The 24,275-nt window shown below is 40.2% G+C and overlaps 1 protein-coding gene across 3 annotated transcripts; it reads left to right on the plus strand.

The window, feature by feature from the left end:
* Positions 1-379: 379 nt before the first annotated feature.
* TMEM212 (transmembrane protein 212) lies at positions 380-18,494 on the plus strand. Of its 3 annotated transcripts, XM_019735121.2 has the most exons (5): positions 380-597; positions 6,456-6,539; positions 7,757-7,816; positions 9,323-9,646; positions 17,421-18,494. In XM_019735121.2, the coding sequence occupies exons 1-5, from the start codon at positions 439-441 to the stop codon at positions 17,424-17,426; spliced, it is 633 nt and encodes a 210-aa protein (XP_019590680.2). In that variant the 5' UTR covers positions 380-438; the 3' UTR covers positions 17,427-18,494. The 3 variants fall into 3 exon arrangements, with proteins under 3 accessions (XP_019590680.2, XP_019590669.2, XP_019590689.2); XM_019735110.2 differs by lacking the exon at positions 17,421-18,494 and having other exon boundaries at positions 381-597; positions 9,323-12,041; XM_019735130.2 differs by lacking the exons at positions 6,456-6,539; positions 17,421-18,494 and having other exon boundaries at positions 383-597; positions 9,323-12,041.
* The last annotated feature ends 5,781 nt before the right edge of the window (positions 18,495-24,275 follow it).

Raw genomic sequence — 24,275 nt, forward strand, 5'->3', positions numbered from 1 at the left:
TTGGCTTTATACTGGAACCACCAAGCAGGTTGAGTTGAGAAACAATTAGCTCAGTCAGCAAGCCTTTGAATCTGATTAAACCAGGAAGTGGTCACTGCCCACAACAGGGTAGAATGAAGGGAATGAAGGCCGTAATCCAAAACGAGGCATTATTTCTCTCTCTCTCTCTCTCTCTCTCTCTCTCTCTCTCTCTCTCTCTCTCTCTCTCGTAAACCAGTCTGAGAATTTACTTTGTCAAATCTATGTCAAGGATTATTGCATTACACATTATTATCGTAGGTCAAACAAATTAGAATCTGTTTCCAAGAAGATCAACAGTCCACATGTGTCATGGCTACTGTCTCTAAGAAACTTCTGTTTGTTGAGGCCTGACATCCCCTCATGTTTTGGTAACAGAACGTCGTTGAGACCAAGGAAGGACCCAAGGCACAGAGGAAAATGCAGGGCCTATACCAGGCTGCTGGCTGGATTCTCATTACTCTGGGGGCTCTCAGTGTTTTCTCTGGAGTTGTTGCTTTCTTCCCAGTCTTTTCTTACAAGCTTTGGTTCACGGGATGGAGTGTCTGGATTGCTTGTCCCATCTGGAATGGAGCTTTGGTAGGAAAATATTTTATTACATTTGTTGAGAGAATACAGGAAGGAGGGAGAGAAAGAAGAAACAGAATAACATATCCTTCTAAAATTTTCCAACAATATGAAAAAGTCAAAATTCTACAGAAAGTCAGAATTTACCTTAGAACACTGATTTCTATCAGTTGTGTTTTAAATATAGGATTAAAAAATCATTTAATCATGTGTACTCTATATTATGTATTCTATAATGAAATGCTATTCAAGAAATTCTTTTAAAGTTATTTTACATTAATATTATCACCGTGGTAGTTTGTGAAACTAGAATCTCTTGAAATATGAATTTAGAAAAAAAATATCAACCATGAAAAATAATTTAAAAATGGAAAACAAAGTAAAATAACTTTCAGGCTAATGCTTTTATTGGAAATGCTGACGTGCTCTACACGACCCAGATTTGCAAGCTCCAAATCTTAGGTCTCCCTCCTTTTTGTTTGCACACAAATGTTTGACCTGAAAACAATTCAAGAAGCGGGGCGATGGACTTCACTAACTTCCCAGTTCCCTAGGAAAGTGTTCATGTGCCAAGCACAAGTCAGCACCAAGTAAGTACTCTATCTCTGCTCATTGACTGCTGGCACAGGTGAAGGTTCCGACTGGTACCTCAGCTCCATGGATCAAAAAAGCGAGCACATCTAGCCCTGTGAATAGGTGACTTGGGGGTGGTATGACTTAAGAGGAGTTAGAGTCCCGCAAATGCAATAAATCTTTCTCTCGTTGTTTCCGCTATTACCTGACATTCACCACTGAAGACTAGAGAATTCAATTTTGAAGCCTTTTGATCTTAAGGAATTTCCTATTAAGATGTAACCACTCTCGGGAAGGGCAACGTTTTAAGTCTTTTAAAAAATCACACTTTAACTGGGATGTTACCTAAGAGTGAGAGCCTTGGAAATATAATTTTAATTTATTTATTTAATAAATATGTATTGATTGCCTCCTACATGCTCGAGTTACAATGGAGAATAAAGCAAGTTCTCCATATGAATAGAACTTGGTGCAATGGGGTCTAAATGATGGTGTTCAGATAGGAGCAAGTTGGATGGTGCGGTTGTGGATCTGAATGGGAGACCATTTGATGGTGTTTTTCTTTCTTCTTGTCTTTTTAAATACATTCTTTTATATCTACCACCCCAGTCTCGGCCCTTTGCTCTTTTCCGCAACACCTACCCAAAACCATATGTTTGTTCATTCAAAGAAATGTTTATTAATATCTACCAGAATGCAAAAATGGCATTTACGTTTAGTTGAGCAGCTGCCAAACCTTCTGTTGATGACCCAAAGTAAGAAAAACATTTTATACCTGGAATGTACATAATTACATCCATATATTTTTCTCAGATAAACAAATAGATATTGATATATACAAATAACTAGATGTATATAACAAAAATTTTGCAAAACCACACCTTTCTACATGAAATGAATACTGATATTTTCTATGCTATTTAATTTTTAAAATTCTGACTTCAAAACTGATCCAAAGTTTAACAAAACCATGATTATAACCCAAACCTGTGTCCCTTTCTTCTTATGTTTTGCCTATCCCCACAAAGTTTATCATAATATAGTCAACAGATATATTGGTGGTTTGATTAGCTTCACAAATTATTGAATACTTGTATGCTTGTTATAGAACAAACATCTGTTTTCCAATTAGACCCAGAGAAATAATACGATATGTCTCCAGCATGTAGCTAGTTGGTGGCTATTTTACGTTGCGAGTGACAGCGTAGGGAAGTGGAGTCAGAGAGGTGGGACTTGGGGAGGTGGGCCCTTGTTTAGGTCCCAACGTTGACGTTCTTGGTATGTAATCAGGAGCAGGACCCCCACTCAGCCAGTTCCCCATTGCTTTGCCTGTAAAATGGGGGATTTTACAGGTAAAGAGAGCCCATGTGAAACTGTCTAACCCTAAGATGCTCAGAGAAAATGAAAACTATTTGAACAAACATTGTGAAATATAGCACTGTGCCAATTTTAAAGCCCTATACAGGTGCTAGTTAGTACCATGCCTTTGGTTGGCACCCTCTCTCTCTGTCCAAAGCCCCTGTTCCTAATCCCTTCACACCTAACTCACTCTCCCATTCCATTCCCTGATGACTTGCTGAGTTCCCCATCCTGTTACCGCCTGGATTTCATCTCCTACAACTCACCCTTAGCTCATTTCTTTCCCATCACACTGGCTCCTTGTTGTTTTCAAACATGCCAAGGTGTCTCTGCCTCAGTGTCTTTGTATTGCCTGTTCTCTGCCTGAAGCCTCTTCCCACACTTGGCTCATTCTCTAACATCTTTAATTCTTTGAACAAATGTTTTCTCACTGATGCTTTCTGTCATTATCCTATTTAAAATTGCAAACCTCCCCTACAATTGGCATTCCCAATCTCTCATACCCTGCTCTGTTTTCTCCCTCCCCATAGCCCTTATCACCATCTAATACACTATATAATTTACTTATGTATTGTTTGTTTTTCCCTCTAAAGTATATTGTACAAGGGAAGGGATTTTTCCTATTTTGTTTACTGCTATATTTCCAGCACTTTGGAACAGAGTGAATCTCATACTAGGTGTTCAATAAATATTGTTCAATAAACATCATTAAATAAGTGAATAAATCCCATGTTCTCCATGCTGGTGGTACAGAATTCCTTATATAGTTGAACTCTGATTAGGTTGTGAAGACTAAAGTTTAAGCTGGTATTTATACTAAAGCAGGAAAAAAATCCTCATGAAAAGGAAAACAATAAGAATGTTCACTCTTTCGATAATGTTTAAATTTGAAATGTGATTTTTTTTTTTCCCCTAGTGAGTTTCCTAGTGAACCACAGCTCTGTCTGATCAGGGTCAACTTCAAAAGGTCTCTGACTCATTTCACAACCTTCCTTACCAGTCATTTCTCAACTTGCCTGCAAAGTGTATCTTCCTCTGGTGGAAAGATCATTTGTAGACTTCAATCCTATTGACCTTGCCTTGTGCAAATGACTCCATATCTCTTTGGAGACGTGTAAGATATAGATTTTCACAAGTGGCACAGTGCTGTGTATGTGTTCAGTGTCTTTCATTCAAGGCTTTCTACATTCTTCACAAATATTGATCCTCAGACTCTGCTGTTCTACCAGCCACATGATAAGCACTTTTCCTAGAATTTCTGAACTAGTTATTTAAAGGCATCAGCTGCCAGAAACTATGTGGCATGGAGATTATAATGCCTTAACGACTGAGGTCTACTTTAATCCTGGCAAACTTGGCTTGTAGATCAAACTCTGATGAAGACACTGAAGTCCAGTGAGTTTCACAACATCTGAAGCCTGGAGGGTCCACATCATTTCTTCAGGTGTGGAGGTCAGTTCTGGAGTCCAGAACTGGTTTCAAGGAGAGGTAGCCACGGGGTCCTCCCGCTTTATGGCCCAGGAGCTGAAAGATAACTTAGATTTTCACGATGTTATCGTTAGCCTGCCAGGGGCTTAACCCTTATGACCATTAGTCAGAACCAGGCTATTGTCTGCTGCCATCAGGGTAAGCGACTAAGGGCAGGTCAGTAAAGTATGCTGAGAGAAGAAGGAGGGAAAAAATGATTCTTTTAAAATGACAGTTTCAATCAAATCAGAATTATGAGGACCCTCGGTTTCATAATCAGTTGCCAAGCAACTTTTATTTTCCCTATGAGGCATATCCCTATGCTTTCCTCTCTCTTATACTCATTGTACACACCACCCAACTCCTGACCTCTTCCCACCCCGCCCAGGTTTTATGCCTAGACCAACTGTGGGAATTTCTCCATTAGTGGGTCATAAAATCAATCTACTGGATAGCTAACAGCATGTATAAAACATGAATCACATCAGGATAGAAGACTAGAATAGAACAGACAATACTAGAGTGTCTCACACATAATGAGGGTGATATTATGATTTTGTTTAGATATAAAAATATAACTTGACCATCATACAAACTATATTTCTTACTGTGGGTAGAGGTTAAAAAAAAAAAGTCTGAAGTCCAAGATCCCGCAGAGACCTCTAGGCCTCCATGCATTCCAATGCAGCAGGCATGCAACAACGGCTCCTCTTTCTAAACCTCTGCTCTGTCAGTCTAGCTCCTTCTTCAAAAACCTTTAGCGTTGCTTCATTATCCAAAGTCCAGATATATTAGCCTGAATCTTGAGGCCTTCCGCAACCTGGCCTCACATGGCTTTCAAGCCTGGTTTCCTCTTCTTCTTCGCCAAGAACCTACACTGGGCTCGCCGCTCACTGTTTGCCAAACATGACTACCACTTTCCCGCCTTTGCACCTGCTGCTCTGCTGCCCAGACCGCCTTTCCCTCAGCCTCACCCACTGAAATCACATGTATCCTTCAAACCCACTTCAGGTCCACTCTCCTCCATGGTGCCTTCGTCGGTGATTGCCACCCCTGGAGGTGATACCTTGTCACTGAGCTCTTCTCGCACAGAAAGCACTCATTCTTCTTGCCTAATTTTGTGGACGTTCTTATACGTGCATTACTTTCACATCTGGACTGTAAATGCCATTGAGAGTTGGAACCATTGTTTGTATAATTATTACTTGGTGAGCTCGCTCATCTTCTTTAGCCTCTCTGTGCCTCATTTTTAAAAGCAGAAGATCTACATCTGAGGGTCATAGTGAGTGAACACAGGTCAAGTGTTTAGTATAGTACCTGGCATAGAGTAAGTGCTCAATAAACGTTAACTGTTATTGTCATTCTCCCAGTTTCACAGTGCCCACTATCACAAGCCTTGTTCATAGTAGGCCCACACTAGACGTTTGCAACTGAATAAATTAACCCATATTAAAATGATTTCTTTAAACGGTTCTATTTCTGTTGTGACTACTCCCTGCTTCCTTCAATTCATCTGCTTCTGGGAACTGCATCCTTTACTTGAGCAATTTAAAGATTTAGTGGGAGGGCTCACAATTATCATGCAATCAGAGTGTTAGCAGCAACTGTTGCAAAGGTCGAGTACTGTCCCTGGAACTGCTCATTGAGGCAGTCGACAGCCTGTCAAGAAGAGCTGAGGGAGGGAAGTGCAGGAATGAGCCTCGTCCTGCCACACTCAGACCCTCCCCAAGCCCACACCCTTCTCTGTCCTTCCTCCCAGCCCAACTGCCCTGCTGTGCCCAACTTTGTACCTCTCAGACATCCGTCCCTCTCATTTCCTTTTACCCACTTGACCTTTCTTTCCTAGCTTCAAATCTCCTCCTTTTTTATTCTTTTCCCCTCTCTATCTAAAAACAAAAATTTTACAAAGAAAGAGAAGGGGAAGACTGTGACTCCTGGGGGAATACCTCCCACTCTGTCTCCCATGCACGCGAGGGGGCACCAGTAAAGATGGGTGTGCTGGGCTCCTGAGCCACCATCATGCTGGGTGGATTTAACAAGTTACTGGCATTCATACGCCAGCCTGCTCCATGAAAGCTCTTTTTCAAAGTTTTGTGTAAACAAAGCAAAATTCAAGCTGGCAGCTTCAACAGAAATAACAGGCAACTGCAATTCTGCAGCATTTTTCAACTTTTGAACGGAAAGAAACAGTTCATGCCAAAGTAGTTACAGCAACCTGGAATCTAAGCATCTGATAATGTCAGCTTAGCTATCTACTTGGAGTGAAACCAGCAGAGGGGCGTCTCCTTTGCATTTATCTCCTTTGCTTCTCCTTTGCTTCAGTGTTTCTCTCTCATAGAGGAGTGACGTGTCATTTGAGCATCTTGCCTCTGAAAGCGTAGACTGGCCCCAGGCTTAGTCAGCAGTGTTACAGTTGCTGTTAATAATTCTCCTGTTTTGTTGTACTATTTATGCTGGCTCAACCTCCATAGGGTCCCTTGGAAACTTTCTTCTTGAAGAATCAAGCCAACCTCTTGACTACAGATGGTTCTGTTTTCATCCATGGGAGTTTTATGGTATGGCGATGCCAAGTCTGGAATTTCAGGCTTAGTTACATGAGAAGTTTTGTATGAGTGTGTGTGCGTGCGTGTGTGTGTGCGTGTGTGTGTGTGTGTGCGTGTGCGCGCGCTTTTTCCCCTCTCTCACAAATTCTCTAAACCCAACATTCAACATAAAATGTGCTAGGAAAATGAAAAGCTAGGTCTCAAAACAATAAATATGCCAGACCCATAGCTACAAAAGCAGCATACCACAAAACCACCTTGGTAAAAGCTCTGATTTTTTTCACCCTTAAATTTGTTGATTCTACACATACAATAAATGTTTATTTCTCTGTCAGAAACCTAAACGGTACTCCTATCTTTAGTCCTGTCCTCATTCTATACCTTATTTCAGGCACATCCCTTCCTGGTTTTCTCTCTCAATCTCAGAACATTTGTTGACTGTGAACAAATGATTTATGGGTTGAGAACAAGTGATTCCCAGGCTCAATAGACACACTCCTTTATCAGACCCGGTTCTGAATCAAAGATGAGCCCAGAATTTTTTTCCCCCATTATCTATTGCTCAATTCTGGTGACACCATTCCCTGCTTTGTTTAACTATTTTTATTCTGCACTTTGGGCCTTTTTCCTTCAACAGAGACTATAAAGAACTCTCTTTTCCAAAGCTGGACACTACTGCACCCAGAACAATAAACTCCCCATCATGCATTCATTCTAATGATAATCTTTGTTACTTGAGAAACAGGGATCACGTATTTGTATCCCACCAGCAGGCTTTTCAAGAGAAAGCAAATAGTAAAAGATAGTGCTGCTGCTGGGAGGGTTTTCAGGCTTCTGTGACACATTTCCATTCCAGTTCCTCCCATTTGCAATTTTAGCAATTTGTAAGAAAGATGAAGAATAGACACTTAATCAAAACAAAACATATGGCAAAGGTTATAAAGCCAAACCTTTAGTGCAGTGACACCTTACTGTAGCGAAGGTTATAAATGCGATGGCAAAGACAACACCAAAAATAAAAAAATAAGCTTGTATAAATCATGTCTTTATGACACTGATGGCCTCTTTTCCTCATTGTCATCACAGAGGAGGAGATGGAGCCATAAATCTATTTAGCCATTTGCTGTTCCTTCTAGTTCATGATAAAGTTGTCAAACTTTGAGACAGAGTGAACTCTTTCCAGAGCTACATTCTATCATGGATGTTATTTTTCCATTTTCCTTTCACAGGCCATAACAGCTGGTGTACTCCTCCTGTTGGCTCACAAAGACTGGACCCAGAGATACTTGGTAAATATGTAGACATTGTCGACGCAAGAAACGTCCAAACCTATAAAGAATTTTTATAAGATTTTGTTTGAGCCAAAACTGATGACAATTGCTGGGAAGCAAGATCTCAAATGCTGCAGAGCAACAGTTTTGCAGTTTCTTTTAGGCATTTGAAATCGAGGAGGGAATATAAGGAAGATTATATGAAGGTGGGAGAAAGCAAGGCAGAGGTTCGATTACAGGATAAAGATTATTTGCTCTCTTGAGGATGGTTACGATTTAGAAGGAGGGGTCTGAAAAGAGGCATTTCAAAGCTGTGTTAACCTAGAGCACAAGAACAATGGACGAGGCTTGCTTAAGGTAAAGATAAACCTTTTACTGAAGAAGTTAGATGCCTGGGGTGGGACTCCTGGCCTGCCCAGTTAGGAATTTATGATCAGATCAACCTGTGAGGTTACTTTCTGTCACTGGACTTATCAGTTTTATTAGAGAACCCCCCCCCCTCTTTTGTTTGACAACAACATCGAGGAGAATGGTAGAGTGGGTTTGAAGATCAAATCTCTACTAGCTCAGGATGAAACAGAGAGAATACGATCTCCAATTATAATTGAATTCTGTCTAATTGATACCTTACTATGATGGATTTCAGTAATAAACTGTTTTCAATGAAAATTTTTTATCTGATTCCTTCTCCAAACGTTTTCTACAAGTTCCTGTGATTATTGTAAGTCACTTTTGGGGGGGTAGGGAGGGAGTGTGTGTGAGGGGACAGAGCCAGGGTTAGTGCTCCTGGATCTCATCTCGAAAAAAATGGATCTATAGGCTCCTCTGCTTTTAATAAGCAGATGAGTTTTCTTTTTGTTTTCTTTTTTTTTTTTTTTTAGCCGATGCGTTTTCAAGTCTCAATTCCTCCATTTGGAATCTCCTTCCAATGTTATCTCTTCCCTTAAAAAATGAAAAGTCATGATATCTTGAATTTCAATAGTATTGAGCTAAGTAATCCCACAATATAGGATGATACCTTGATTTGATTATAGAACTTTCTCCCATGGCTACAGCAGCGCTTCTCAAACGTTAAAGTAAGTGTGAATTACCTGGGCATCTGGTTACAATGCAGATTCTGATTCAGTAGATCTGGGTGAGGCCCGAGTTTCTACACTTTTAACAATGTGCCAGGGATGTCTGTGGACCATGGACTCTACCCTGTTAGCAAGGTCCTAGGATAAGGCTGGGATTCTGTTTACGCATCTCTTTTCCCATCCCAGACTGTTCTCAACATGTGATAGGAGAGAAATAAATATTTGTTGAATAGGATTGATTTCATTTTTGCCCCAGTTGGCTGATGTTGTTCTCCCACAGTGTAGATTGGAGAACACAAGGATCTACGGAAAAAGTTGTCACCCACTTCTCCTTCATTTCCCAGGAGGAGAGATTAATACCTGGCATCTCTTTCCTTCTTCATATTGCTGGAAGCTTTTGAAAAATGTAGGTCTCAATGTAACACTTTTTTTCTGCTTTATTTTTCAGTGGGAAGCCAGTTTCACCTTTGTGATGCTGAACCTGATGGGATGTCCACTTCATTTTGCAGTAGCCTTGGAAGCCGCGCTTCTCGGCCCATATTGCTTCTACTCGTTATCAGGGGTTGCAGGGACCGGTTATCTTGGTTACGCAGTTGCCTTTCCTTTTCCGTATGCAAAATTCCCGTCAGTGTGTGTGGACCCGCCACACTATGAAGAGTACCACCTGACACTTCAAGCCTTCGACCTGTGCTTGAGCTTTGCCATGCTCTGTGCATCCCTGACAGTGTTCCTCAAGCTTTGTGTAAGACTTATCTGGAATGGACACATACATGTAAGTTTAGAGGCAGGGGTAGCCAGCTGTCGTCCTGAACCGAATTCTAAAATGGAAAGTCTGGTGCCTTCCGGTATATAAATATTTAATCAGTCTCTCTTCTTCACCACTGTATTCTGTATAACCATGCTAGTCAGTGCCTGGCACATAATAAGTGTTCAATAATTGTTTTTGTATGAATGAATGAAAATCTGTTGATGTGATAACTGAAGGCATAGTGGCAGGTAGCACCAGCTAACTTTTCTCTTAACCTACAATTTTTTAAAAAATGACTAATAGACAAAAATACAAAGAGCTTTTTGTGGAAATTGGAAGCATCACCCTTAGTATGTTTCATATTAGTCAAATACAGATACCTTAATTTAGCTCCTATCCAATTCAGAAAGGTATGAATGTTCCTTGGCTAAAAACGACACACATGAAATTCTCCCACTCTACCTCTACTCCAGACGAGAGGCTGATGTAGGCTGACATCAAAATTTAGTTTTCTAACGTTTTCCAGGAGAGTTAATAATATTGATGATATGATAGTAATAGAAAAACGAACTGAGTGTTTACTATGTGTCAGTGTACTTCCCATTTTACAGACAGTAAACTAAGGCTAAAGAGTTGATATAACTATCCTGAGATCACATAGTGAATGAGTAATAGGTCCAGATTCAGAGCGCAGAGCCATTTCTTTTAATCAGGACAGATTTATTCTGGGTCTCCTTGCCACCCACTTTGCAATCCCTCCTCCTCTACTAGACCATTAATATGCATGGTGCTGGCCTCCAGGAGGATGAGAGCTGGGTCACTGGGAAAAGAGCACTAGTGGTTTCTTATTCTAAATCCTACAAGTGTTGAGTCTGGGTCACTGCTCTGTGGGTTGAACAGCTTCCCTCTGGAAAGAGATACTTCTCACTGCAAACCCTCATGCTGGCTTTATGATTCAAATTAGTATTATATTAGGGTCAGGTGAATTGGGGTGATGTTAGCCAATTTTTTTCCAGTTTGATCCTATCAACACCAACCAGCAAAACTGGAAGACAAGATATGCACTTTCAATGCCTTTTGTGATCCATCTTGTGCTCTTGAACTTCTACATAAGTCTGCAAAGGAAATCCTGGACATTGTTAGGAACAGAGTTCATTTTACAAGGAGAGTCACCAAGAGTGGAGGCGAGCAGACCAAAATTACCTACCCCATTGTATTGCCAGGGCATCTAGGAGTTCAGTATATGAGATTTCTCCCTTGTGGGGAACATCCCAAATTCCTAGAGCCCTTTGTTAAAAGGAGCATATGCCTAGGGGAACCACACATTACACTGCTGGCAGCCATAACCCCTCTGCATGGGTAGTTAATCAGATACCAGGCTGTCATCTTAGGCATGATACTCATAACATCTTTAATAGGTTTAACATAGGATAGAAGGCAGGGAGAAAAAAATTTTTAAATATATGCAGAACTTGGTAAGCTAGTCCCATGGAGAGCTAAGAGTGGGGCCACCTAAAGTACATGGGGAGAGAGAAAATTAATTGAAAACAGAGCAAAGTTCCTCAGCTACAGAGTTTTGCCTTTGCCCATCTTGCTCAGAATACAGTTTCTGCTGTGTGATTTCTAGGCGAGGTACAGTATCTAACACCACTACGTGTTTCTCAAAATGGACCAGTGAAATCAGAATCACCCAGGATTCTTGTTAAACCAGATTTCCAGATCTAGTCCAAGACCATTCCTACTATGTCAGAAACTCAGGTTGGAGGCAGAGAATGTGTGTTGTTAACACATAACCCAAGAGATTCTGATGAAAGTTCTCTTCCCAGTGTGAGATTATCTTAGTGTCACTTCCAGACAGAATCTCAGTTTTCCCATCTGCGTAGAATGCAGCACTAGTATGGGTGAGAGTTCCAGATAAATTTAATAAGCAGCATGTCTTTGGTGAGAGTTTTTGGATGACTTGACACCACTTAGTGTTCCATTGTGGAGGAGGAGTGGCTGACATAATGGGATATGATGTTCTGTATTAATAAATATATTGCTGTCCCAAGCCCACAAGGACCACATGCCGCCTGAGCAAACCTTTGATACCCCGAAATTGAAGACAAATACGCTTCCCCGAAACTGAAGACAAATTAGAAAGCAGCAATCTACTGACTTTGATACCAGGTAGAAATCTCAGTTCTATTAGGCACAATTTCCAACAGTGAAATAAATGTATTATTTATCAAAACTCTAGGAAACACACAACTTTCTTAGAAAGAAAGGCTGGATCATTTGATGGGATACAGAATTCTACACAGTGATTCTACATTTAATGAATCTCCATACAATGACACTGTTAGAGTCCCCACATGCTAAAAGGGATAAGTCACATTTTAAATTTTTATTAAAACCTATAATAAATATTGTAAAATATGCTGCTGACTCACTTCTTTTATATGTAAGTAAAACACTAAAAATGCTTTTAAAAGCTGCACTTTTAAGTATCGGCCTGAAAATTAAAATTCTCTTACGTAAATATAGTATATATCGGGAAATTCAAGAGCTAAGAAAATTTGAAGGAAAGTTTGGGGGAAATTGTAGTTGTACTTTATTTTATTGTAGAATAAAATCAATTTTTTTGAGATCCATATGTAACAGTCAATATCATGACGGAAAATACTCACTTCTAACTTCTGTAAGTTCAAAAGCATGTTTTTCAGAAACAAATCAAGCACCCCTTCATTATCTTGTTCTCATCCCTGTGCCTTTCGGTTTCATAGAATTGAAGTCATCTGGTGTCCCAGTCAGCTTAGCTGCTATAAAAAAAAAAAGTAGTACCATAGATGGCACGGCTTAACCAGCACACATTTACTCTCACACTTCTGAAGGCTGGGAGTCCAAGATCAAGGTGCCAGCATGGTTGATTTTGGGTGAAGCCTCTCTTCCTAGCTTGTGGATGGCGGCCTTCTCACTGTGTGCTCACATGGCCTCCCTGGTGCCTGTTCTCGGGGAGAGGAAGAGCTCTGTCTTCCTATAAGGGCACTAATCCCAGCATGGGGGCTCCATCCTCATGACCTCATCCAAACTTTAATACCGCTCAAGTGATTCACCTCCAAACAGCATCACAGTGGGGATGAGGGCTGCAGCATACAGATTTGGGAGGAGTGACACAGTTGCTAGCATCTTGTTGAAGGCCACACAGTGATGGTGTGTGAGCATGCAGTCAGTTGGAACTCAACCAAAACCACAGTGAGAAAAAGTCACAAAGAGTTTGATTATTTTGAGAAATACTCACAAAGGCATGGTGTGAGTGCTGCAAAGTACAGTGGTACCTCGGCTTTGCAACGTAATCCATGAGTTCTGAAATGTTCGAAAACAGCCGACAGCTAGGCCTCAGGATCTTGCACTCAGCAGAAGCCGTGTGACATGTTCCATGTCTGAGTCATGTTCGAAAACCAAAGCATTTACTTCCAGGTTTACGATGTTCATAAACCAAAATGTTCGTCAACGGAGATGTTCGAAAACCGAGGTACTACTGTAAATGTCTGTGCTCTCCCCTCCCCCAAATCATGTTGAAGCCCTAACCCCCAGTGTGATGGTATTAGGAGGTGGGGCCTTGGGAAGTGATGATGTTTAGATATGAGGTGATGAGGGTAGAGCCCCCACGATGGGATTAGTGCCCTTAAAAGAAGATGGAGAGACCAGAGATCTCTCTCTGTCCACCGTGTGAGGGTACCCCAAGAAGGCGTCATGTGCAAATTAGGAAGAGGGCTCTCACCAGACCCTGAATCTGCTGGCACCTTGATCTTGGGCTTCAAGCCTCCAGAACTGTGAGAACTAAATAGTTGTTGCTTAAGCCACCTAGTCTAGGGTAGTCTGTTATAGCAGCCCGAGCTGACTAAAACAGTGAGCACTTCCAAATTTCAAGGGCCTCCAGGGAAGGGGTGGAGCTGGGAAAGGAATAAGAGCCCCCTGCTTCTGCCACTCCCTGCATCCAGGCTGAAGTGACCCTCTTGGCTTAGGACATAGTGCAGGAGGCAAATGAGCACAATACAGAATTTAAGTTGAGAAACTAAAATGCAAAACAACCATCACCAGAATTGTCTACATTCTTGGTTCAGTAAATAATAAAGTGATGGGAAATAAAAGAATTGGGACATCAGACGCACTGCAGCTGTCCCCTGCAGCTACTCTGCCCCTCCTCCATGGAATGGAATGACTCAATTTGTTTTCCTTTCATTATTCATTATTATGTTTGGTTTTGCTTTTTTTTTTTTAATGAAAGGGGGAAAGAAAATATTTCCCTCTTATCATGTGATACAGTGTTGTTGTTGTTTTTCCCAACAAATTGAGAATCATTTGCTTCCCATAAAAGATAAATTTAATAAGCAGCATGTTTATTAAAAGATGTAGATAAACCCTTTAAATAAATGCAGGTCTAAAAGATATGGGAAAGAATATTTATAAATGGAGGACCCGCTTCTCTGAAACTGAAGACAAATTAGAAAGCAGCAATATACTGACTCCAAATCTTCCAGTGCACCTACATTGCACCATTACCAACAGAAATATGTTTGGAAAAAATTTACCTGTGACTCTCATCCTAAAGGTCTGAGGCCTCATGTTGGGCTATAATAAGATCTTTCTGGTGCTTCCCTAGGTTTAAACGCAAGTAGGACCACGGAACAGTAAGAATCCACTGTATATCTGTCTCATAAATTTCATTACGTGGTCTCTTCAAACAGGTCAGTAGAAAAATCAGAATCTAGAAAAACAGTCACAGTTCAGGGCATTATCATTCCTGTTATCGCCTTATTTTCTCTGGAGTAATAATAGCCGTGACATAAAGCTGGGCCGTAGAAGAACAGTTGTAGGTGTTATTTATTGGGCAGTAACTCTCTCAGGTGCTTTATCCCCTTTATTCCTCACAACACTCTGAATCTCATTGTCCCCATTTCACAGTCGAAGATGTTGAGATGACCATGTGGAGCCAGAATTTGCTCCCAGGTCTCCCAGAGCCCGGAGCCCAGGCCCCGCACGGCTGGGTCACACCTCTTAGGTCGTGTATCTTCAGTCTTACCTAGTCCAAGTGACCTGCCATAGTCATGCTTTCTAATGGACACTCTTTTTAATGTTTCCACAAACAAAAACTGACTCATGTTTTAGAAATGAAAGCTATTTTCATTTTATTTAATCAGTGGGAGCACGTCAAGGGTAAGAGAGGAGATGAGACTAAAGTGTCTCTTATAGCATATTAAAATAAGCTTGATTTTTTGTAAAAGAGGGGGCAATAAGTGGGAAGGAGTTAGTAACCTGACAACGGCTTTTTGTCAATTTTTACTTTATAAATTACTGGCAACATAGTTTCCTTTTTGACATGCAGTCAATTTAGTCTTTTAATATAAAATATGGTAGTGGGGTTTCTTCCTCCTTGCCCCTTACTCTTAATCTAAAATGTTATCATTATTATATTTGAGAACATATTTTAAATGTTATATTTAAAAAAATAAGAAATATATGTAAGACAAAGAAGAAATTTTTGTTTTATAAAAAGGAGGAAATTTGAGTAGAAATCAGAAGCCTCCATTCTCTATAATTGTGTAACTGAATTTATACTAGTGAATATTTCAGAATGATTGTAACAGTGCTACATGTGAGTACAAAGCCATTTAGAAATGTAACAATGTTGGTTGGTTACTTTAAATGTTATAATTAAAGAGGCGACTACTTGATGGCTATTATTGGATGCCTGAATTCAGGTCCCACAGGAAAGAAGGGAGAGAAACAGAGGAAGAAATAAGGGTGAAACACAATGAGGGTTGTGTGGAGTGGGGAATGAAACAATGACACTTCCCCTCCAAGTCTGGCTCTGGGAGCCAGTGGGGACTGTGAACTGGGCAGCAGTTCACCCCTGCACATATCGTGGACTTGAGCTTCCTCAGGGCTTTGCCACCCAGCCTCCTAAGACCTTTCCAGATCTCCCAGTCTGTGATTTTTAAATAAAACTTTATTCCATTTGAGAAGATTAACATTCAGAAAGGAGGAATGTGAGCAGCAATGGCTGGCTCTTTACCTGTCCTATGCCACACTGATGTGTCGCTGGGGTACAACGTGGACTTGCGATGCTAGCTCAAGAACTCAAACATGCCAGCAATATTCCCCAGAAGAGCTGGTATGAGTTGTCACAGAGTCACAGGTCACTTTAACCACTTCAGAGAAACATCTTTCTTTGCTCCTCAACATTTATTGAGCATATATTATGTGCCAAATATGATACTAAAGGCTAAAGTGTAGAGACAGAAAGGTGAGTGAGACACATTTTGGTCTTCCATTGAGTTACAGAGACTGAGAGGAAATGAAACTTAAGCCAGGAGGACCAAGGGCCCAGTGGAGGAAAAACAAAATCTGAATTAGGAAGTAATGGTGAGCATGGAGAAGAGGTGATACATGTGAAAGGTATTCAGAAGGTACAGACAACAGGACTTAATCAGCATTTGTGACAAGGGAGAAGCCCAGGAAGATGGAAAGGGGTTTCTTGATCATGAGAGACAAGACAGAGTGACTGGATTTAATGTGAGTTCCACTCTTGTCACTTAGGATAAATATTCAGTTTCACATCTCATCACTAATAAAAAGCCATTGTAAGAACTTAGAAGAAATCAGAAGACTTCTGTTTGAGATTCTAGCTAATGAGCTACTGGAGCTTGTTATTTGACATTCCATGGTTAGCACTGGTCACATAGCAATACAAATGATGCCTTGCTTTGAGTTCATAATACACCTAGTGCTAAAGAGCAGGGGTTGTAAGACAGTTTCAATCTAGGCCATATTTATTTAACAACACTTCTTTTCTTCTACTGACTCTCCCTTGGCAGATTACCCACAAATGACCTGTAGATGGCCAAGCCCAATGGACTCTTTCTCAAGCTGCATCTTCCTTGACCTCTCTGCGGGCTTTGAAACTATTGACCACTTTCTCCATGAAATCCTTTCCCCTTTGACTTCCATGCACCTTTCTCTTTGGTTTCTCTTCCTTCTCTACGGTTGTTTCTCCTCAGTTTCCTCTGAAGGCTCTTTTGCTCTGTTCACTACGTAAAGGCTGGTGGCCCAGTTACCACTTTGGGCTGATGCCTCACACATGCATGTCTGTAGCCCAGTTCCCTCTCCTGCTCTAATGAGCTCTACATCTGACTATTTTTGGACACTCTCCTGGTGTCCCTCAGACACATCAAACTCAAGAGGTTCACAATGGAGCTGATCACTTTGTCCCCAACACCGGCTCTTCTTCCTGAATATCTTGCTCAGTTGCCACTCGGGACACTCAAGTCAAGCCTAAGACCTGGAGTCATCCTTGACTCCTCACTACTAAATTGATCTCCATATCCTGAGAACTGCACCTCTTAAATATTTCTCCACTGTGTCCCCCTTTCTCTGTACTGACTATGATGGCCCTGGTTTAGTACTCCAACTTCTCTCACTGATCCTTTTTTGCTTCTAAGCTTGCAGTCTTGTCTTTCTTAAGAAGTATCCTCCACACAAGCTCTAAAATGAGCTCTCTCAAGTTCATGTCTGCTTTTATTATTCCTCTGCTTTACATCCTTCTGTAGCTCCCCTTCACACACAGGTCACAGCCAGCCTTCCTCATGTGACACCCATGTGTATTCAGCTGTTCTCCAAGAATATGAGTTACTTAAGGATAGGGACGCTCTAAGGTAAGGTAAGCAGGAAAGGTGGGACTGGGGGTATGGAAGTCAAGAGCAGCAGGTTGCAATACTAAATGTCTTTTTTTTTCTTCTTTTTTTTGTCTTTCCAGCCATAGCTAAAATCTTACCTAAACCTACAGCAAGAGAATTTCAAATTTAAAAGCAATTCACATGTCATGAAGGAATTTTCTCTGGTCATGGAATCCAAGAAGAATCTCCAGGAAGGAATAGAGAAAACAAAAGTAGATTTGAATTTCCCTACCAAGGAGCAGTGATTTATTGAAGAAGAATTGCTTTCAGCATTATTTATGACACATGGAAAACCTGATGTGCCATGGTCCTTTTGAAGTCAGACAAGTTGAGGTGTACTTGTTTCCTCTATCACCTACTATCTGAGTGGCCTTGAGCAAATCAATATTGATCCTTTCTGAGCTTAAAATGGAGATAACACCTACCTCACATATTGCAAAATAAAATGATGTAATTACTACTAAGAGCCTTAAGCTGGGCATAGCACTTGTTAAGTGCTCAAGAAATGTTTGCTATCTTCCCCTTCCTTCTAATCAAATTTGAATTCTTGGCTCTCACTCAAAGATCTCACAAAATGCTCTGTAGCTTTCTGTTAATTTTTGAAAAGCCTCAAACCAATCCAAACCAGACAAAACAAATAGCAAATGACCAAAAGAGATATTCAACCAAGAGATCCCTCACTTCCCTAACCCCAGCCCACAAAAGTAATGGTTCTTCCTGACTATTTTATGCTTATACCAGATATTTTATTACACATATATTTCTTTTTCATATCTTTCTGCCATTCCCCTTTCACCAGTATCACCAATTTTGTTCTCTCTGGTGATTCCTCTTAAATCCTTAAGTGGTACCATGATGCTGTTACCTGAGTCATCCTTCATTGAGTTCCTGTGACATAAAAAAGGCTAAATTAAATGTCAGAAGTGTCACTCTACTTTCTTTGATAAATTGTAGAAATAAATACTTTATTTTTCCTTTTCTTCTAGGGTCAAAAGAATGGACAATAAATTTGAAGCAATGTTCCTTTTAAATGTGTTATATTTGTGGCCATTATTTTGAAATATTTGCCAAATAATTTTGATCTTTAAATATTTTTCCACTATGTTCTTACAAAATAAAAATTGAAATAATTGTACATTGAGCCATGTTTTGATTGCTAATCTTGTTTTTCTCTGATTTACATGTTATGATTAAAAAAATTGAAATTCTACCATTGTTGGCATAGAAATCTTAAAATTTGAAATACAAATTTTCAGTGAATGAATGTTTTCTTTAAATTCCTCTTGTTCCCTGTGTGATGTTTCATTAAACTGTAATTCCATATTACCTAAATTAAGAAAACATTTTTCTCAGTATTTCTTCATTGCCTTTACCAAAGTCACTCTAGATCTTCAAACACAAAACATTGAATAGCAGCCATAATAAAAAGGGTTCCCAGAAGGGAGATTATGATCTTCCTTCCTGGCCTCACAGTACCTTATCTTTGGCTGAAAGGGAGCTTAGAGGCCCCTAAGGCCAATTTCTCATCAAGTGTCCCAAGATCTATATGCCCCTGACAGCTCACCCATTCCCAAGAGGAAACCCCATCCAGCTGTTGAGTGGCTGTAAATGTAAAGGTTTTTCTTAACTTGGCCAGAGAGCTGCTTCTTATCTTCTCTCTGTCTTGCTCCCACCTGTAGCTCTGAATAGCACAGTGGAGTGACTTTCAAATGTGATCCCCAGATCAACAGCATTAACCTCACCTTGGAACTTGGAATATCTGGAAACTCTGGGGCTGGGTCCCAACCATCTGTTTTCAGAAGCCCTCCTCCAGGTGGTTCTGAAGCACACTAAAATTTGAGAAGCACTGGTGTAGTGTAGCAGAAAGTGGGTAGGACTTCGGATTGAGAAGTCCCTGGATTCAGATCCTGGCCCTCTGTCATTTTAGGCAATGGCCTGTTTCTCCCTGGTCCAATGGAGCTGATGGAGGTAGCTTATTCCCAGACTTGCAGAGAGAATTCAGCGATAATATATAGGTAAAATATATACCAGACAATCTAACACACTTTAAGCACTCAAAAATAGTGTCTAGTATTACGGATTCATTCAACACACTTAACTAGATGCCTCTGAATGTTAGTCTGTATAGAGTCCATTCATGAGAATGGAAAAGTACAGAATAAAAATTTTAGACATATCATGAAAAATATGATATTCAGAGAGGCTAAGTTAAGTTCAAGGACACACAACGCAAGTCTTAGTGTTTGGCAGTCTTATAGGTGCCTCCCAGTTTTTAGTTCTCATTTATCTGTCATTTAATGCAGCAATAAGATATCTAGTCCTGGGCCTCATGGTTACACAAGTAGGGACTTCAAATTTATTAATGTATTGTCTGAATTAATTTTAATATTGAGCATTGCCATCCAGTACTGGGCACCCTAGCTACTTATTACTTACTTACATTTTACTTTCTTATTTATATTTGACTCTGTTCTGAAAGGATTTAAGGTGACTGTTCGGCATTTTATCAACAGTTGGAGTTCCAGCTGCTATGGCACCAAGTATAGGGCCAGTGAAGTTCAGTAGTTGCTTCCCAGCAAAATGTGCAAAATTCTAGGCATCTCAGATGGATACTAAGTGAAGTAGTCCAATACCAAATGCTTTAGGTTAACCGGAATCCCATATGTAACATGTTCAAAATTATATTCAGATCTCAAGAAACATGGTTATTTCTTGCCCTTGCATTCACAAAGAAATGAGCTGACATTTTACTATGCCCTTGCCTGGGAGAACTAAATGGTTAACGCTCACCATCACGTGTCCAAGTCTGCTTTACAGACCGGAAGGAATAAGGTACCTTTACTTTAAACAGCCTGTTTCCAGTTTTGTGTGGCTGTTGATATTACTGAACTAGTGACAGAGGCCAACGCAGGAAAATAGGCTGGGTTACTTGTAATTCTTTGAATGTGGACACATCAGCTTGTGGAAAGGAAACTATTTAAAATGGGGCTTAGGGAAAGGGAAAAAAAAATCCCCTTTCCCCATATGAGATTCTTCCATGGTGTTGTCATGCAATCTTGAAAACCTCCATAGAACATTCTCATTGGATATATGCAAATTTTCTGAGACGCAGTGGTTTCCTGCCAGGGAAAAACTTATAATAACAGAGCAAGAATGCAATCTGAGCCCTTGCTCTCTAAAATCCCTAAAAGAACAGAGTCGTTCTTGACAGGGCAATTTCAGCCCTTGACATTCCAGGAAATAGCTTAATAATGTCATTTAGGCTGGGGTTGTAACCAATCCTAAGACAAAGAGACACAAATGCAATATGTAAGATTTAAAATACCAGTTTGGAGACTATTACTTATTTTCACAGAGAATCTAACAAAAACCACCACCACAACAGAAACTAAGCAAGGCATCCTAATTAAGTTGAATGTTGTCCCCACTAATTAAACTCAATATAGGAAAAGGCAGGGTTTCTGCCAAGAAATTACAGACACATCCTGAAAACTATTTCCTTTCCCTTTACTTTTCTAGGTACTGGGTCTATGCCATATCCAGGATGTGACACCCAAACAAAACTGTATTTGGATCATTAATATATACGCAAAAGTTAACCCCACCCTGGGGCCTCAAAGGCCTTTATGAGACATGCTAGCCTTTACATTTCAATGTGTTTCATTTTCTCTGGGTGCAGCACAGCTGAAAAAGGTTACAAGACTCAGGTTAAAAGTCAGGAAATGGATCAGGGCCCCACACTATGACATCATTTTCTTGCAATGCAATGAAGCAATGACATTTCCTGTAGGAAAAATGATGAGAGCAGACAGGCAGCCTATGTGAGCTGCAGTGTTTGCAGAGAAAGGTGGCAGGCCTGCCTCACTCCTGCCTCTTCCCTCCTGTTCGTTGGCTGAGTCTCCTCAGAGGTCACAGAGACCCAGGCCACTTTCATTTTATGACAGTCCTGATATATTTAAAATGAAGGGATGCTAAAACTTAGTTACCAAAAAATGTGGAATTTTTTAGTTTTAAGGCAATTAACACTTTAAGATAAAAATATGTAGTTTTCCGCTTACAAAATAGTTTTCAGATTTATTTTTATTTTTAATTTTTTAAACTTAAGTACAGTTGGTATACAACATTATATTAGTTATGTTAGTTTGAGGTGTACAATATAGTGATACAACATTTTTATACCTTACCATGTGATCACCCCACTAATTCTAGTAATCATCTGTCACTGTGCAAACTTATCACAGTAGTATGGACTATATTCACAGGAGACATTTGGCTGAGCCAACAGGGGTGACTGTACATTTCAGCTAAAGGAAAGAGCGGAGATTAAAGTCTGGCTCACCCTCCAACTGCCAAACCATACTTGCAGGTTCAGGGCTGTATCTGCCTTTTTCAGATTCACGTGAATGTCTCACAATAAAAGATAGGTGGTCTTGTAATGGCACATGGTTTAAGTGAAATGAAGAGCCAGTCTTCTGCTTCCAATCCTGGGTGTCTCTATAACTGTAGATATAATATCTTTTGAGGATATCTCCACAAGTGTAATTTGAGGACCTGCCTGATTATGAGTTCTGGGCCAAAAGAGCTTCCTGGCACGGTCACCCCCACACGTAGAGAGACTTTTTGGGATTTACAAACACGTGCTGCCAATGAGCCAACATGTGGCTTGGTGAGTAAGAGCTCTGGGCTAGGTTTCAGCCTGGTCAGGTGATTTTGTGCAGAAGTTGCATAACTTGTAATGACACCACTGGTCCCCCTTATGGTAGATCCTGCTCTGGATTCCACATACGGACAGACCTGCTCCAGACCAACTGAGAGACCTAAGTCAATGCAAGAAGAATTTAGGGGCTTGGGGAAACATGTTGTGACTTCACATCAAATAGCACTTGCTTCTCCATCTGTGGCCTTGTGACTCGGGTCGGATAACTGGGCTTCTGCCTCATAAGTGCGTTTCCTGGGTGCCAGGTGTGTGCTGCCTGGGACAAAGTGTTTATTCCCTCGAGTTACTGTTACCATGCCCCATCTAGAGACTGAACGTCTGCCTCATAAACAACGGGACGAGGGGTCCAGTCTTAAAATCTTCTGTCATTTTTCTTCTTCTTGTCTCCTTGCTTGTATTCTCCTGGGAGTGAGCAGACTCTGCCAAGCAATGACTGTGACTGCAGATGTGACAGAAGAAAACAGCTTCCTGATGCTTCTTTTGTTCATTTCAAAACAAAATTAATACTAAGTCACTCTTCTGTCAGTGGAGGAGAGTAAGAGTGAGACGTTTCTACTACAAAAGAAATCCAACAGCAATGACTTCAGAAAGGTAAAATCCTGGTATCCGTGATGGATTTATACAATAGAAGCAATGTTTCCAGATATTGTACCAGGTTTGCCAAACAGATTTAAGCTCTCTTTGGCAGGTGAGTGGGTGGGTACCAGGGGTGCTTCTAGGCCCTGTTTACTCAGTGCTCACAAATCAAAAGTGTTCCTACAAATCATTACACAGTAACCGCATGGACCTTGCAGTGACAAATATGCTATCTCTGGAAAAATTAGCTAATATCTGGAGGGCTTAATATTTCCCTGGGATGAGTCAAAACACAAGCATAGTTGTCGCACTTTTCGTTCATTATCTGTAGGTGTTCTCTCAAATGTGTGGGTCTTTATAAATGAGCCACTGTTTCCCAGGTCAGTCAAAAGTATCAGTGATAACAGCTCTAGGAAGCCTAACAAGCCTAGAAAGAAAGATCAAACTTTAAATTATGAGCAAACATATAAACTGCCCAAAATTACTGAGGTTTGAGTACTCTGTCAAATTTGCATTCTTGTACTATCTAATCACTCCCTTTTCAGGACTCATTATTTCCTATAGTTAAATCTAGTCTAAAAAGGGATTTATTTTACATTTGGTATATTTGTATAGTCACAAGATCTGGAGCCTGTATTTTTCGCCATTTGAGTAACCCCTCCGCTTGCCCATACATGTTGAAAGTGTCATTTAACTTAAATACACAGATCAGACTTGTTTAAGACTTTACCCTTTCACCTTGCTCTAGGCAGGGAAAAGGATCAAAGCTTCCTGTATTTTTTAGAGATGACCCCTTCTTTGTTCTGAACATTTCTCCCATCTCCTGTTTGTAGAAGCTTCTGCAAAGACTGCATTGTTTTTCCATTCTATAAATCTACTTCTTGTACACGAGACCCTCATTGCCCGTTTCGCATCCTAGAAGAGGGAGTGTACCTATGTGGGAAGAATTTTTATCTTGTGATGGTTTTCAAAATTCACAGTATTAAAACAGATATTTTTCAGTAGAAATAATTGTCAGAATTAGATTTTTTTAAGGTACTTGTAGTTGATAGGCTATGAAGATAAGACTGATACAGAACAATGAAAATACGTATCTGTTATCAATTCTGCTATAAAATAACATGACTGAAAGGTTTTATTTTATTTTTCTTCAAAGTGACCCTAATTTATTTATTAATTCATTAATCCTTTGGGGGTTGAAGTAGAACATAACATAAATGATGATGATATTATTTTTACTAAGTCCATTCATTTATTATCAATTAAAAATATGTAGAGTGCCTGCTGGGGGACAAGGTACAATGTATTGGGAAATGAAATCTAGTTCACAAAACAGAGATGATACAGAAATAAACACCACGAAAACGTTTGAATGGGTTCCATGTTTAACAGACTAAAGACTGCAAAACAAATCATTTCACCTTTGGGGGTTTTATAATAGTTTTTTCATCCATAAAATGAAGGAGCCAAAGTTAATAGTAAGCTCCCTTTAGCTTTAACATTCTGGGACTAAAAGAAATACATGCCAGTGTTAAAAGCGAATTGAAAGTGCACAACCCCTCACAAGTTTTGTTTGGCAAATATCATGAGGAAGATAAGCTAGAATTTGAATTATGACCACTGATAGGGAGATGCATGCTAT

The sequence above is a fragment of the Rhinolophus sinicus genome, linkage group LG01, assembly GCF_036562045.2.
Source record: "Rhinolophus sinicus isolate RSC01 linkage group LG01, ASM3656204v1, whole genome shotgun sequence".
Taxonomy (NCBI): domain Eukaryota; kingdom Metazoa; phylum Chordata; class Mammalia; order Chiroptera; family Rhinolophidae; genus Rhinolophus; species Rhinolophus sinicus.